The sequence below is a fragment of the Camelus bactrianus genome, chromosome 21 (genome assembly GCF_048773025.1).
Source record: "Camelus bactrianus isolate YW-2024 breed Bactrian camel chromosome 21, ASM4877302v1, whole genome shotgun sequence".
Lineage (NCBI taxonomy): Eukaryota > Metazoa > Chordata > Mammalia > Artiodactyla > Camelidae > Camelus > Camelus bactrianus.
This window is the reverse complement of record NC_133559.1, coordinates 28,888,165-28,902,598: the sequence shown is the minus strand read 5'-3', so window position 1 is coordinate 28,902,598 and position 14,434 is coordinate 28,888,165. Positions and strand designations below refer to the sequence as shown.

Sequence of the window (14,434 nt, the reverse complement as noted above, 5' to 3'; positions counted from 1 at the left end):
TGTTTTGCTTTTTGGGGGTATTTTTTTTTTTTTTGGCTCAGCATGCTGCTTTAGAGATGCACCCCCTGGGTCCTGCCTCGGCCCACCGTCACTCCCTGCATGACCACATCTACCGCATCCACTGGGTGGTGGGGGTCGGGGGGCTGGATGACTCCCAGCATCCGACCCCAGCACCAGCCTCACGCCAACCTGTGTTTCTGACCATCGACCTGGTGATGCCATCTGGATGTCCTACTGGTGGTACCTCTGATTTAAGTGCACCCAACACTTCCTCCTCCAGTGGTTACATCACACTTGGCAGGACCACCAACCATCCAGCTGCCTGGAAAGCCTTTAGTTCCTCCCTCTTCCACTTCCCCACAACAGTAACCAAAAAGTTGATAACTAAATGGATGGAGACTACAATTCTACCTTATCAAAATCTTTCAAAACTCCGCATTGTCTGCAGTCACATCAGCACCATTCGAACCCTTATCATCTCCTGCCTGGAACATGGTGGCAGCTGCTACCTTCTTCCCCACCTGCAGCCGACCCCCTGCACTCCTGCATCAGTTCTGCACAAGGCCAGTCACTCCTCTAGAGAACAAGTGTCCTCACTACATAAATGCCCTCAATAAGACTCTACTGCCCGCAGGACTAACGCAGATTCCTTCACGTGGGACCCTCAAAACCCAGTCTGACCTCGGAATATTTAGCAGATTTAAAATAATGCTTTATGACTCCCTTTTGATTGTAAGTTCCTCAAAGACAGAAATGTCCCATTCATCTTCCTGTCCCTAAAGTCTGGCCCAATGAATTCTACACTACTATTTCAAAAGTCAAGAAATATTTTGCTGATTCAGTGAATGCTTTAATAAAGCTTTCCTTTAGATATTAAAAGACAGTACCCCCATGTCACTTCTGTCATTCAGAGCTGGGCTTGTAAGCACGTGCCCTCAAAGAAGGCAAGTGAGGAAGATGGCGTGAGATGCAGGATTTTTCTACAAAGGAGAGTCTGCTTTTCAATACGTGATGTCCTACAAAGTAAGTCTCCTCTTGCCATAAACACATCAGACCTCACACACCAGGAGAGGCCCTGCATGTATTTCAAAATATTTTGGGTACTGTGCTCAGAACACACAATCTTTACAAGATGCTCAAAAAGATCAATCTCTTATTTATAAGTATAGTTCCTCATGGACTCAAACCATACGTCCAACTTGATCATCCACTTTACTCGGTCTGATTCCAAACGACCAAAGGGGAAAAATCTGCCACCACGGAGGATGCTGCTAAGAAGGCATGGCAGCTCAGTGACGAACACAGACGCATAAACCCACAGGAAGATCTGCAAGGAGGCGTGCAGCCGTGGCATCTTCTCTGCAATACTCTTATATAGTCATCCTGAGTGACAGTTTTGAAGAGGGTGACACTGACCTGGATGAGTAAGTTTCAGCAACTTTTAAAATGTAAGAATTATATCCTATACTCACTGATGGCATGCAGATTTTTAAAAAATTTAATTTATTTAATGTCTTTTTTTCCTTCTGTTTTTTAGTCACATCACTTTATTTTTATTTCATTTTGGTGGGGGGGGAGGTAATTAGGTTTATTTATTTATTTTTCATTATTATTTTTAATGGAAGTGCTACGGTTTGAAACCAGGACCTCGTGCATGCTTTTAGTAACATCACTTTTTATTTTATTTTTTTAATTTTCTTGGTGGGTGGCAGGTAATCAGGTTTATTTATTTATTTTTCATTATTAGTTTTAATGCAGGTACTGGGGCTTGAAGCCAGGACCTCGTGCATGCTAGGCAGGCGCTCTACCATGAGCTGTACCCAGTCCCCTCCGATCTTTATATAAATATTACCAGTCTGTAACCCGGGAGACGCGGGCGTTTGCACACGGGACGCGCCTTCGTGCGCAGGGACCCGCGTGCGCAGACGGACGCGGCACGCACTAGCGGGTGGGGGGGGGCGGTCTTACCACGATGCTCTTGTACATGTTGCCGTTGCTGTCCTCCACGCTGATGCGGATTATGCAGGTGTCCTCGTTCTGCTGGTTGTAAACGGGGGGCAGCACGGTGGAGGTAATGGATGTCACGGAGACTGAGCGCTTGTGGACCCTGGGGTTGTTGTTGCAGGACGGCGGGGAGGAGACGGGGTTCGTCACGGATGACACCCCTGAGGAAGCTGTGTCCATGGAGTGGATGGAGGAGCACGATGAGGAGGACTCGGAGAGCTGGAAGGGCAAGCAGAGCCCGGGAGGAAAGGCAGCCGTGAGAGCCCCGGCCGACGGCGCGCTTCGCACGTCTCTCAGCAGAGGCAGATGCTGAGGCTCATAAAGTCAGTCATTTCCCCCCACAACAGCCCAGGGCACACGCGTCTCGTCCCTGGTGTGCGCATCCCCCTGGCAGACGCCTGTCAGTGACCCTACTTGGCCCAAGCACCTGGCATCGGGACGCCAGGTGGGTCTCTCACTTGGGGTTTTAGCTGCTCTGAAGGAGGCTGACCAGCAGGGGGCAGCAGAGACTAGAGGCGACACGGGCTGCGGAAAGACGTGGGCGGCTCTCCAGGCCGGAGGAAAGCCCGGTGCTGCCGCCTTGAGCAGGATAACGACCTGCCCACAGAGATCACTGCTATCCTGACCACGTCACACCCAGATTTTGGAGCAGGAGAGAAATGTCTATATTTTTAGAAGTGTCTAAACTAAGGACCACAGATTACACAGCTCTGCGTGGAACAGGAGCCCAGGAAGGGGCCCCGGGGGTCGCCTGGCCCCACTCCTCCCTTTCTCCTGCGGAGGAACCTGGGGCACCGCCAGCACCAAGCTTCTTGACTCCACGGCCGGGTTCACAGGGCAAGGGCGCCGCCGAGACCCAGCCTGCGGTACGAACACAGGGCAGTGATCACCTCGGGGGCGCTCGGCGCCGTGAGGTTTGTGATGAGCTTTTACAGGTCGGGTCTCATTTTGGCCTCACAGCTACCTCGTGAATCAAGTGCAGAGCATCACAAAGATGAGGGAAATGAGATTCAGGGAAACAGCGACTTGCCCAAGGGAACGCAACCCACGAGAGGCTCCGCCACTGACCACGTTGGCTTCGAGAACCGACTGCGTACGTTTTCATGTTGGGTGTCAAGGATAACTAAGGAGCGAGGCGCTGAAGTTAGTGGGTTTTTCTGACTAACGACAGAGTTCTGATATGTGCAACACCAGTTAGCAAAGAAATGGGGCGCCCCCAACTCACTAGATAGATGGTGTTCTAGGAAAAACCATTAATTGAATCATTTAAAATAGCAAGTCTTACTATAGAAAACTGTAAGTAATTTCTCAGAATAAGTTAAGCTAAATTATACCATATTAATCCAATAAAATAATCTGGAAGTCCTTTAAAAAATAAATTACTTACTCAATTCTTTCACACCTGTCTACCGTTCCATGGAAACAAAGCATGGAAGTTTAGTTTTCTGGTTATCTGGTTTCCAAGTAAAATGGAGTCTATTTTATTTCCTACGGATTTTTCCCCCTGTGGCATAACTATACGTTGGTTTAATCAGAGCCAGTGGCAACTCTGACGCGCAGGAGTCAAACTGTGGCCCCCATCACAGTGTGGTTTAGTTATACTCCTTAGGTTCCCACGTGAATCAACTTCGTGGCTCAATTTGAGGGCTAACTGGTGGCGGGTAATTTCAGCAGCCTAACTCTGCCTGCAGGTGCCCCACACAGTAGCCGAGAGGGTCCATTTTCCAATTATTGGTTCAATTTTTTTCACCTTCCCTTTCCTCCACATAAACCCATTTTCCTGTTAGATTTTCCATGATTTTAATGACATCCATAACTCAAATGATGCCCTGAAGATGCCTGGGTTACAGAAACTCCAAACTAATCACCTGACAAGACCCCAAATTTTTACTGAGAACTTCAGTAGCGAGGAGCAGACGTTAGGTAAATGTTTAAAAGTCGTGATCAGGGGAATGAAGGAAGATGAATGATTACACTTTACTCAAAAGGGCGACCTTGCAATGTAGCCAGTGGGGAGGGCAGGGTGGACGCGGAGGGCCGCAGGGCTGCAGGGTGGGAAGGGACCACTGCCTCCTGGCCCAGCCGTGTGCTGAGCAGAAGTGAGGCCTCTCCAGTTAACATTCAGCACTTCTGCAGCCCAGCAACTACTCACATCCAACTCAATTACTCATTTTTAAACCTATGGAAATTCATGACTCTGAGAGGTTCATCCAAAGAATTAAAGTTCATGACTTGTGCAAGAAATTAAAGAGTCAGTGTGATAAGGGAGGAGACCAAAAGGATGCAGCCGGTTGGGGGGGGGGGTGCCCAGGACACACATGGGGCTCCAGCACAGTTTTAAAGGGGATGGATGATCTGGGCCATGTGCACGTCCACTGCACCAGCAGATGCAAATGTGATTCCCCCTTCTTCCCGGACAGAAACCCCACAAAGGCGTGGGCGTATCTCAGTTGTCACTGTTGCACAATGTCTGTCATCAGACATGGGGCCTACAGAGCATGAGAACCTGTCAAAAGGTGAATGATGAGACTTTGCTCCAGGATTCTGACAAATTCAATGCTGACTGTCAAGTCACGGGGAATGCTTACACCCCTTGTTAAGAAGGCACGCTGGAGAGAACAGCCAGTCTGGAGGTGTTTGCCAAGCCTTCCTTCAATATTTGGAGCATTAAAGATGTGTTCTCACCTAGACTTCAAAGCAGAAAGGTGAGAAGTCCCACCCGCCAGGGCAGCATCTGAGGCATCTCAGTCTCATGAGTCCCTCCTGGTTTGGCTACTTTGTGACAAGGGCACCTGATGGTTCCCAGATCGCTGCTGTGGCTTATAACACAGCGAGACAGCACACAGATCCCCATGCAGGATGGCGGATACAAACAAAACAAAGGCATTGTTCCTAACACTCCACCTCACTGGCCAAAGCAGAAGCTAAGGGGTCAGAAGTCACTCACACAGCAAGTGTGACCAGATGTAGAGGTGACATCTCTGATGTCAGCTCCTTGACCAACAGATTCAAGCAGATGTGTACAGAAGACTAAGGTGGGTCTTTTCTTTCATGTATTTATACGAAAAATAGCCATGGAAAATAAAAGCTTTCTCCAGGAATTCCTTTATCACCTCCCATCACTTTCCCTTTTGGGGGGACACGGTAGATTGTTACCAATTCCTCACCATCTCCCGCATCCGTGCCCTTTGCCCTGTGACACCATAGTTCTAGAAGCGGCGTCTAGTTCCCCACCTCATTTATTTATGGGGGATTTGGCCACATGATTTACTCTGGCCAATAATGTTGATCTCACCCCAGGGAAGGTCTGTTATGCGGCTGCAGGGCTGGGACCGCCCTCTTGCTCACCAGTCTGGCATGCTAAGAGCTTGCCCTGCGGAGCTCCTCACTCCAAAAGCAACGTGGCCGGGTAGAGGAGACCTGGGCCAAATCTGGGCCCTAGGACCAAGCCCAACCCCAGTCAACCAACCTGCAGGAGCATGACAGAGGATAAATGGTGGTTGTGTTAAGTCACTGAGGTTTGGAGTGATTTGCTCTGCAGCATTATTGTGGTAAAAGCTTGGCTGAGACACAGTATGACACCGAGAAACTGCCGCATCTCTGTCTCTTGACTTTCTGCTCCTTCTAAGAACACTCTACATCTCCTAAGTAAAGTGTAGCTCCCGCTCCACGTCACAGTCCGCCAGCTGCCTCTGGACGTGGGCGGGGAACAGCATTTCAAAGGTGAGATGAGCAAACCAGCAGGCTTGTCGCTTTTAGACGTTTCTATAGGGAAGGAATTCCCAGAATGAACTATGCTTTTAACACCTTGAAAAAACAGGACTTGCAACACACTGTCGAGCGAGCAACCTGCAAACAGACATTGCTCCCGGGGCAGACACCGTGCCAGGCGCCGGCATCGCGAGTCACGGGCAGGGGCCGAGCGCGCACCTTTTTCTGAGGCTCGTCGGGCGTGTCCATGGGCGTGATGGAGCCCTCCTCGGCCTCCGAGTGGTTCGACTCGCAGGATGACACGCTCACGGAGTCCATGCTCTCCCCGGAGCTCCCGCTGGCAGCGGACTTGGGCGGCTCTTTGGTAGGCGTGCTACTGGTGATAAGGTCCGACCCCAGAAACAGTCTGCGGAAAACATAACGCCAGGCATTCGGGCTCTTACAAGTCTGGAATCCATGGTGAAGCAAATAGTTTTGTGTTAACTAAGTCCTCGATGTTTTCTTAATCGTGTGCGCCCTGTCATTATTATTTTAGGAAAGCATTTGCTAGCAAGTTTCTAACAGGATCAGAGTAAACATCTTGTCCCAGGGTGTTACCTGCAGCCTCAAAGAGCACGCGGACTGCTTGGCTGAGTGAAGGGCCATGTTAACCTGAGGTCTTTGTGGGTCAGCAGTTCTCCGTTTTTTGGTGAAAGTCTACGGGCCACTTTGGCAGGATCGAAACACCATGGCCACACCCCATCACCTCCCACCAGGAAGCAAATTCTAGGAGGCTGAAGGCGAAGACCAGCCCTGCGCTGGGCAGGAAGCCAAGGGGGAAGGCTTTTTTTTCCTTTTCCGATAATCTAATGAACTAAAATAACCTCAGCCCCTTCACCATAAAACAACTCGGTAAAAACATGGACAATTCTTTTTAGAGTTGAGCTTGCAAGACAGTAAGGAAAATCCCTGCAGGCCAGAAACGAAAAGGGAACAGAAAACCAGAAGCAGGCGAGCTCCTTCTGCAGCTGCTCTGGACGGGGGGCGGGAGGGGCCGATTGCGGCAAACTAGCGACAGGGGTTTTAACACACACATAGCATCCAAAGATGAGGGCTTCTGTTCATGCACGGTGGCGGGTGGGCACTGACATCCCTCATACAGAGCCAGGACCCTCAGAGAGCTTCATGCACCCTGAGTAAAAAGATGGGCTAGAAAAATACACTCCTGCTGGCATAGAAAGACAGCAGGGAGACTTATCTGCCGGCCTGAGCTTGGGTGGAAGAAAAATGTCTCCTCGAAATCACGTGCGATCTTAGCCAACACTTCACTCAGATTTGCTGCCTAGCTGGTCTAAGAACTGGGAACTCCCAGGCCAGTGAGTGAGACTTTTGAAGAAACTAGAATTTAGAAAAGCAGACAAACAGAAATACCCAAACACCTTTCTGGAGGAATATTCCTTCAACTTAGGCGGCAGAGAATTCCCTGATAAAGATGAACTCACAATATAAAATTACAAAATACACACAAGGAAACAGCCCACCCTAAGCAGGAGTCAACAGGCATAATGAAATGAGCAAATCTAGACCCCTGAGGACTTAAGATTACAAGAGCTCTCAGAAAGAGATGAGTAATTTATTCATTCATTTAACAAATATTCAAGCGTCTACCATGAGCCAAGCTATAAAGCAAGTGTGTTTAAAAACATTAAAGAGATACAAGAAGAAATTGAGAACAGGAGTTAAAAGCAAGACATTCTAACAAGAGGACAGGAAGATAATTTGGAAAAAAAGAAGTTTACTTCTAGAGTGAAAAAGGTAGTGATTTAAATTTTAAAACTCAGTGGAAAGATCAAATGTTGAAGAGAAAAACTGTGAACCAGAATTGATAGGTCTGAAGAAAATCCTCAGAGGTCAGCATCAAAATATGAAGAATGAAATGAAAATCAAAATCAAAATGAAAAATGAAAGAGGTTAAAAGGCACAGGGAATGGGGTACGGAATGCCTGCCTGTGTGAAGAGGAGTTCCGCAAGAAGACAGATGAGCGAAGGGAAAAAGGGACCGTGGCTGAAGGGGCGGTGGCTGAGAAGACTCCAGAACGAGAGAACCGCGTGAATCCTCAGATCCAGGAACCACATCTGGGGTCAATAAGGCTAAATACCCACTTAACCTGCACGATGGTATAGAAGACCCAAGTTCTTAAAAGCAACATGGCTGGAGGCATAATGCAAAGGAGCCGTAATTCAGCAGACATCAGACATCTCAATAGCAACGATGGAAGACAGAAGGCATAGAATAATGTCTTCAGAGCGCTGAGAGAAAGTACCAGTCATCCCTGAATTCTGTACCCACCTAACAGAATCCCAAGAGTGAGGGCAAAATAAAGGCTTTCTCAGACAAAGACTGTTTACCATCAACAGACAACGAGGAGGGAAGGTGTAAGGCACAAGAAGGAATGGGATGCGCAGAAACTAGCAAATGGGCCCAAACCCAAACAAACATTGTCTGTATAAAACAACAGTAGTAGAAACAATGAGGATTTTATATATATATATATATATATAAAACCAGTACCTTTTCAGGCACCCCTTGTGAGCCGGGCACTGTTTTAGGGGTGTGACAAGCCTGCTAGCCCTGACAACAACCCACTGAGTGAACATTATCACCCTCGTCTCACAAAGGACAGGACAGAAATTCACACAGCAAGTGGCTGTGGCGCTGGGATCTGTGGGGTCAGCGTGGTTCCCAAGCCCACTCTGCCGCGAACAACGTCCGGGTTCCCTGATCACTGTCCCTGCGCGCCCCTGGCCAGTGCAGACTGTGTCACCCAAAGATCAGACCCGGGTATACATCTTCAAAAGAGAAGAACAAATTTATTAATCAAAGGATAACCCTTGTCTCTCTGAACTAAGCTCCTTAGCCTCCATGAGAGTCATCGGCCTAATGTCGTTCAGAGTTGAACGTCTAAGAGATGAACTTCAAGACAGAGACTAGGTTCTCTTAAGACTCTTCTAATATAAACTGCTGAGATCCAAGCACAGGGTCCAATTAAACTAACATCTCCCTTCCTTCCCTCCCTTCTTCCTCATCCTCTCTCCCTTCCCTCCTCATCTTCTCACCTCTTCTACGTCTTACTTTCCTCACTTCCCATCCATCTTTCCTTCCCTTCTTCCTTCCCAAAGTATTTATCCAACAGGTGGCACGGTGAAAGGGCTGTGACCTCGGCTTTGGGGCCAAACCTCAGGCTTGAGCCCAGGCCCCACAACAGCCAGCATGCTCTTTGCCCTGTCTGGGCCTTCCTTTCCTGGTTGATTAAAATTTGGCATAATAGCAGGACCTACTAGGTTATTTTGTAGATTGTATGAGAAATATACAGGTATTGTTCTCAGGACAGTGTTGGCTCATGGCTCCATTTATCCATTCAATAAATATTTATTAGTCATTTACTATGCGTCAGGCACTGGTCGAGGTTCTGGGGATACAAGCCATGAACAAAAAACAGACATAAACGCCTGTCTTCAAAGAGCTTGCACTCTAGATCACAGACACAACGCACAGCATGTCCGCTGGACGGAAGTACAATGGAGACGTTCAAAGCAGGTGACGGTGAGAGTGGGCGCCAAAGGCAGGTAACGTGGGGTGTGGTTAGGTTACAGCATTAAATGAGGTGGTCAGGGAAGGCTCATGAGAAGGGGGCTTCTCAGCAAAGATCTGGAGGAAGTGAGGGAGGGAGCCATTTGGCTATCTGAGGAACAGTGTTCTGAGCAGAAGAAATGGCAAATAAAAATGAGGGTGCCTAGTGTGTTCAGGGAGGACTGGGTGGCAGGGTGCAGAGAGTAAGCGGGGAAAGGTGAGGACAAGCAGGTATGGGACGGGCGGACGGGGCTGGGATGGTACCACAGATGGTGAAGAGTCGTGTAAAGACTTTGGATTGTGTGCAAAGGGAGACAGGTGTTCAGGTTAGCTCTGGCGGGAACTCTCGTGTGCCCGGCACTGAGCTGGGCTGACGGCCATGAGCATGGTGGACAAGGTTCCTGCTCTTGGGGCTTACACTCCGCTGGAGGAAACAGCCAGCACGGCTGAGGGGTGCGGGCAGACAGCAACATTAGATGGGATACCCTCTCGGGGGGTAACGTTTCTGCCAACATCTGAAGGAGCAAGCCCCAGAGAAAGCACACGCCGGGACAGAGGGACACGTGGTACAGGCGTCTAGTGCATCCAGTAAGGAACAAGCCTGGGGGCTGAAGGAGGCTGGGGGTCGGGCGAGGCTGGATCTTGGTGAACAAGGGGGTTGGACACCAGGAAGGTGGTAAGATTAGGAGATCATGCAAAACAGGGTAAGGCATTCAGGTGCTGTCTAAACAAAACCACTGGAAGTTTTAAAGCCAGGAAGCAAACTAAGCTGGTGTACGTGTTAACAGACTACCAGTCTATTTGGGAGTGAATAGATGGCTGGAGCAAGGGTGGGGCCAGCAGCCAGTAAGGATGTTGCTGGAGTGTCCAGGCGGGAGCCAATGGTGGCTCCTCCCAGAGAGAACAGTGGAGAAAGATGGATGGATTCAGAAAACGTGCTAAATTCATGGCAGAAAGATCAGCTATTTAACAAGTGAGCCAATGGGCTCAGGGGAGCTTCGCTGAATCCCCGTCCTCTCCCCGACTCTGATGGGACCCTCCCGGGGCCCTGGGACCCCAGGGTCACACTCACAGGCTCAGCCTCTTCACCATGCTCTTCCGAGGCTTGGGCGACGTGGCGCTGGCGTCCGCGGCCGCTTCAATCTCACAGGAGAGGGCGTAGCTGGGGAAGAGAAGGGGCTGGTGAGGGCGGAGCTGGAGAAGTGAACAGATCTAAATTCACGGGATTAATTGGTTTTCCTTCAGAGGAAGGCTCTGATGATTCAGAGTAAAGATGGGCACTGTGTTGTTCTGCGACAACTGTCAGAGGGCGCTGGCTTAAGGACCAGACCTTGCACATTCACACGTGTGCTTCCTCCCCTCGGCCCCCCACTGACATCTGGGCTGGTGCTGGTTCGCCTCAAAAAAGCACGGATCTGCCTGCTTCAAAAGCTGACTCCCTTCTGTTCCCTGATCATTCTCATCCCACGGCCAGACCAGGATAGGAATCCTTCCGCCCCTACCACCTGCCTCCTGTTACATGGTATGTGTGCGCACGGGTGCAACCTACCTATCCTCTAAGGGAGATGGAAGAAGAGGCTTTTGTAAACTATCTAATATTCAGTAAATAGACACAGGCAGCTCTATTACCGATCAAAACATAGAAATGTAATTTTTAATTGCCAAAACATCCTAAATTAAAAATGCTCCAGGTTGAGACATCTATATGGCAGGCAGGGCTGACTTCCATGGGCACAAGAGGAATTCACATCTTACTTGAAATGTCTTTTGTGAAAGCTCGTAGCTCTAGTTAGGGGGTGTACTCAGTCCTGCGCAGGTGAGGAAGGGTAAGAGTGGTGAGTGTCGGCTTGGGGAGTTGCTCATTATGAGTACTTTTTCTAAACCTAAAGATGTTTCCAGGGAGTTGGTTAAGCAGAGGTATTTACTGATACAGGAATTATTCAACTATTAACTTTAGCTATAGGAGTTTTATAAACAGCAAGAAAAAGTGAGATATGCTTAACAAGACTCCTTTAATCATTAAAAGGTCCACTGCGCTGCTGATACTTAGAGCCCGTGCTTTCTGATCCAAACCACCAGCCACGGTATGTACGTTCCATACGTGAGAAGGAGGCACAGAAAGAGGAAGTTTGTACAAACTGATCATCAGACCAGAAAATGTAAAGAGAGGGAAACTGTTCTGTTTCTTACATTAAAGAAAAAAAAACCAGCTTCATTAACGGATGAGTGCTCCGAATCAAGGGTTTTAACCTAACAGGACGAACCTATTCTGAAATTTTAAAAACAATCTCAGAAATCATCTTTCAAATGAGGAAATGGACGTGTTTAGTTTACATGATCTGCTCAACGTTATAAACACCTTCAGAGCTTAGGACGTAGTGTCTGGAGACCTGAGCTTGAATCCAAACTCTATCACTAACTGGTTATAATATTTCTCAAAACCTCAATTTCCTCATTGGCAAGATACTTGTTTTGCTGGTAACTGCAATCTCCCTGGTGATAAACTTTCAAGGAAAGCCCCTGGTCTACAGCAGGGGTCAGCAAATATTTTCTGTAAAGGATGAAATAAGAAGTATTTTAGGCTTTGCAGGCTATGTGGTTGCTGTTCCCACTAATGCAGCTCTGCCTTTAAAGCATAAAATCAACCGTAAATACGATGTAAAGGAATGGGCTGTGTTCTGGTGCAACTTTATTTTCTTATTGGATACTAAAATTTTAATTTCAAATAATGTCCCAGTATTCTTTTTTATGTGAACCATTTGAAAGTATAAAACCAGGCAGTGGGCAGGATTCAGCCTGCGGTCTCTACTCCCCGGGACTGCAGGGTAAGGGCTGCACAGCGCTGCTGGGCCAACACTCAAGGCCCAGGGATGAGTGACCCGTCCACGCCTGTCCTTCTCTGTTTTGAGACCCGTCCCCTGTGAACCAGCCGCACGAGAGTTCTGACTGTCCTTCCAGACCCCGAGCTCGTCAGGCCGCCGGGCCTGGGTTCACGCTCTCCTCTCTGTCTGGATTGTTGTTCTCCAGTTCTGGTGAAATCTTTTCTCTCCTTCACAGCCCAGCCCAGACATTCAGGCCTTTATGACAGCTTCCCTCTTTCCCCCGATCCTTGGCCCAGTGAACTGTTCCCCACTGATTACCTAATGTATTTCCATGCTTCTTGAGCTCCTCTCCTCTCTGTTTGAAAGCTCCCTCAAAGCTAACACCACTTAGCACTTAGTGACAAGCATGGTGATGACGGTGGTGGCGGTGGTAAGCACTGAACAGTGCTGTCCCCAAAGAGGTTGCATTTAATCCCCACAAACACTTTACAGATGAGGATCCTACCCTGCAGGTCAGGAGGATGGAGTCACTTGTTCAAGGTTACAAAGATAAGTAAATGGTAGCAAGAGTTCTGACACCATCCATCCAACTTCTCCTGCTCCACCATCAGCCTTTGAAAACCGAGGACCCAGAACCTAGGAGCTGCTCGAGAAGTCGCTGCTGAATAAATGGCCGGGCGAGGAACTGGATGCAGCGTCCCTCTGGCCAGCACCGCAGCTCCACCCCGGTGGGCGGCGTGGCCACCTACCTCTCCTCCTCTGTCAGCAGCTGCTGCTTCTGGAACCACTGGATGAACTTTGGGTCTGGGGTCATACAATAGCTGTTGCAGGCAGATTGTAAGAGCTTTATTTGGGCAATCACTTCAAATTCCTAAAGCAGACAGACCAGCAAAAAGAAGGAGTGAACAAGGCCAATCAGGTAGACGCCTTTTCAACATGAAACCACAGCACATTAGGGTAAGTGATGGAGAAGACTGCCTTCCTTAGAAATACAGTAGCTGAATCACTCGTCCGTCCTAACTCTGGCTCTGACTCTCAGCACGCTTTAGTTGTCAAGTCCTCCTTCCTCCCTGAGAAAGCAACTTACATGAATAAAACTGGCCACCAGGGCACCCCAAGCTAGGGGTTCCCTCAGGTCGCAGTGGCTTCCTTTTTCTCTCTTCCATTTCTATTCTTGGGACAGAAAACGTATTTTTTAAGGTTGAGTCCTGCTAAAATGTATTTTAAAATTCTGTTTCCTAAAAGATATAGAAAAAAACTTAACTTTGAGAAGCTCTCAAGTTCCCTACCCCCATCTTCTTCAACCCTTACCCCTCAATAAATAAGTCTTGGTAGAGCTGAATATCCAAACAGTCCAGGGCCTCATAAACTTGGATGTTTAGATTGCCTAAGTCCTTGGGATTTCACTACCTAGTAAATCACTTAACTGAGTCTTTTAAAGCTCACAAGAGAAACAAGTGTATAATTATGTCCAAAATTATTTATACTTCTTTAGATGTTTCAATAAAGATTTTTTTTAAGTCAGCAATGGGTAGAAGCTATAGCTTTAGGTTTTATACTCAAAATTCCCAAAAGTTTAATATGCTAGTCTTAAAAGGAAAGAGATCACCATCCAGGGTTATTCTGAAGTTGAAGGACAAAGATGGGTAAATGTGGAGGCAGTAGCTGGATTTGTTGTGTCATTACAGGACATGGCAGAAGCAGCTCAGCAACTAGAAGATTCCATGGGTGTCAACTCCCCATTCAATGCCCGCCACCCTCGGGCTTAGCATCCTCAAGGAACATGTGTCATCATCCGCTACCAGGGACAGAAGACGTACGTTTTTCTAGGTTAGCCTATCTTGTTACTTACGAGTTCAGCCTGCTAACTCCTGCAACTTTGGTGTTAACTTCAATGTCCTTTCCTCCTGGCGGTTTCTCAGACCCCCACAGGCTGGGGGCAGACGCCCCTCCTGTGCGCTCCTGTAACACCCGCAACTTCTGCTCACAAGCCCACATCAGGCTGCATTATAACTGCCTGTTTGTCTACCTTCCTCGCTGACTGTGGACGTGAGGTGGGCAGGGAGCTCCGGGATTTCCTCCTGCCATCCCCAGCCTGCCACAGTGCCTGAGCCGTGGGCCGTGTGCAGCCAGTGCTCGTGGGACAGAAGCGTGAGTGGGTAACTGAACAGTGTGAACACTGGACGGTGAAGTTATCACTGTGCTCATTCCTGTCCCTTCGAATCGCTCAACTACACCATTTCAACACTAACGCCATAGCGAATTTTCAAAGCTCTGTTTTGCCTTT

At 48.4% G+C, this 14,434-nt stretch overlaps 1 protein-coding gene across 3 annotated transcripts in view; it reads right to left on the bottom strand.

The window, feature by feature from the left end:
* Positions 1-14,434, bottom strand: part of RGL1 (ral guanine nucleotide dissociation stimulator like 1) — a 257,819-nt gene that overhangs the window by 6,485 nt on the left and 236,900 nt on the right. For all 3 annotated transcript variants that reach the window (XM_074349938.1, XM_074349937.1, XM_074349936.1), the window contains 4 exons: positions 12,897-13,018; positions 10,398-10,487; positions 5,935-6,121; positions 1,969-2,223 (listed from right to left, as the gene is read on the bottom strand). In XM_074349938.1, coding sequence (XP_074206039.1) covers positions 1,969-2,223; positions 5,935-6,121; positions 10,398-10,487; positions 12,897-13,018 — 654 coding nt within the window. The remainder of the gene's footprint in view (positions 1-1,968; positions 2,224-5,934; positions 6,122-10,397; positions 10,488-12,896; positions 13,019-14,434) is intronic.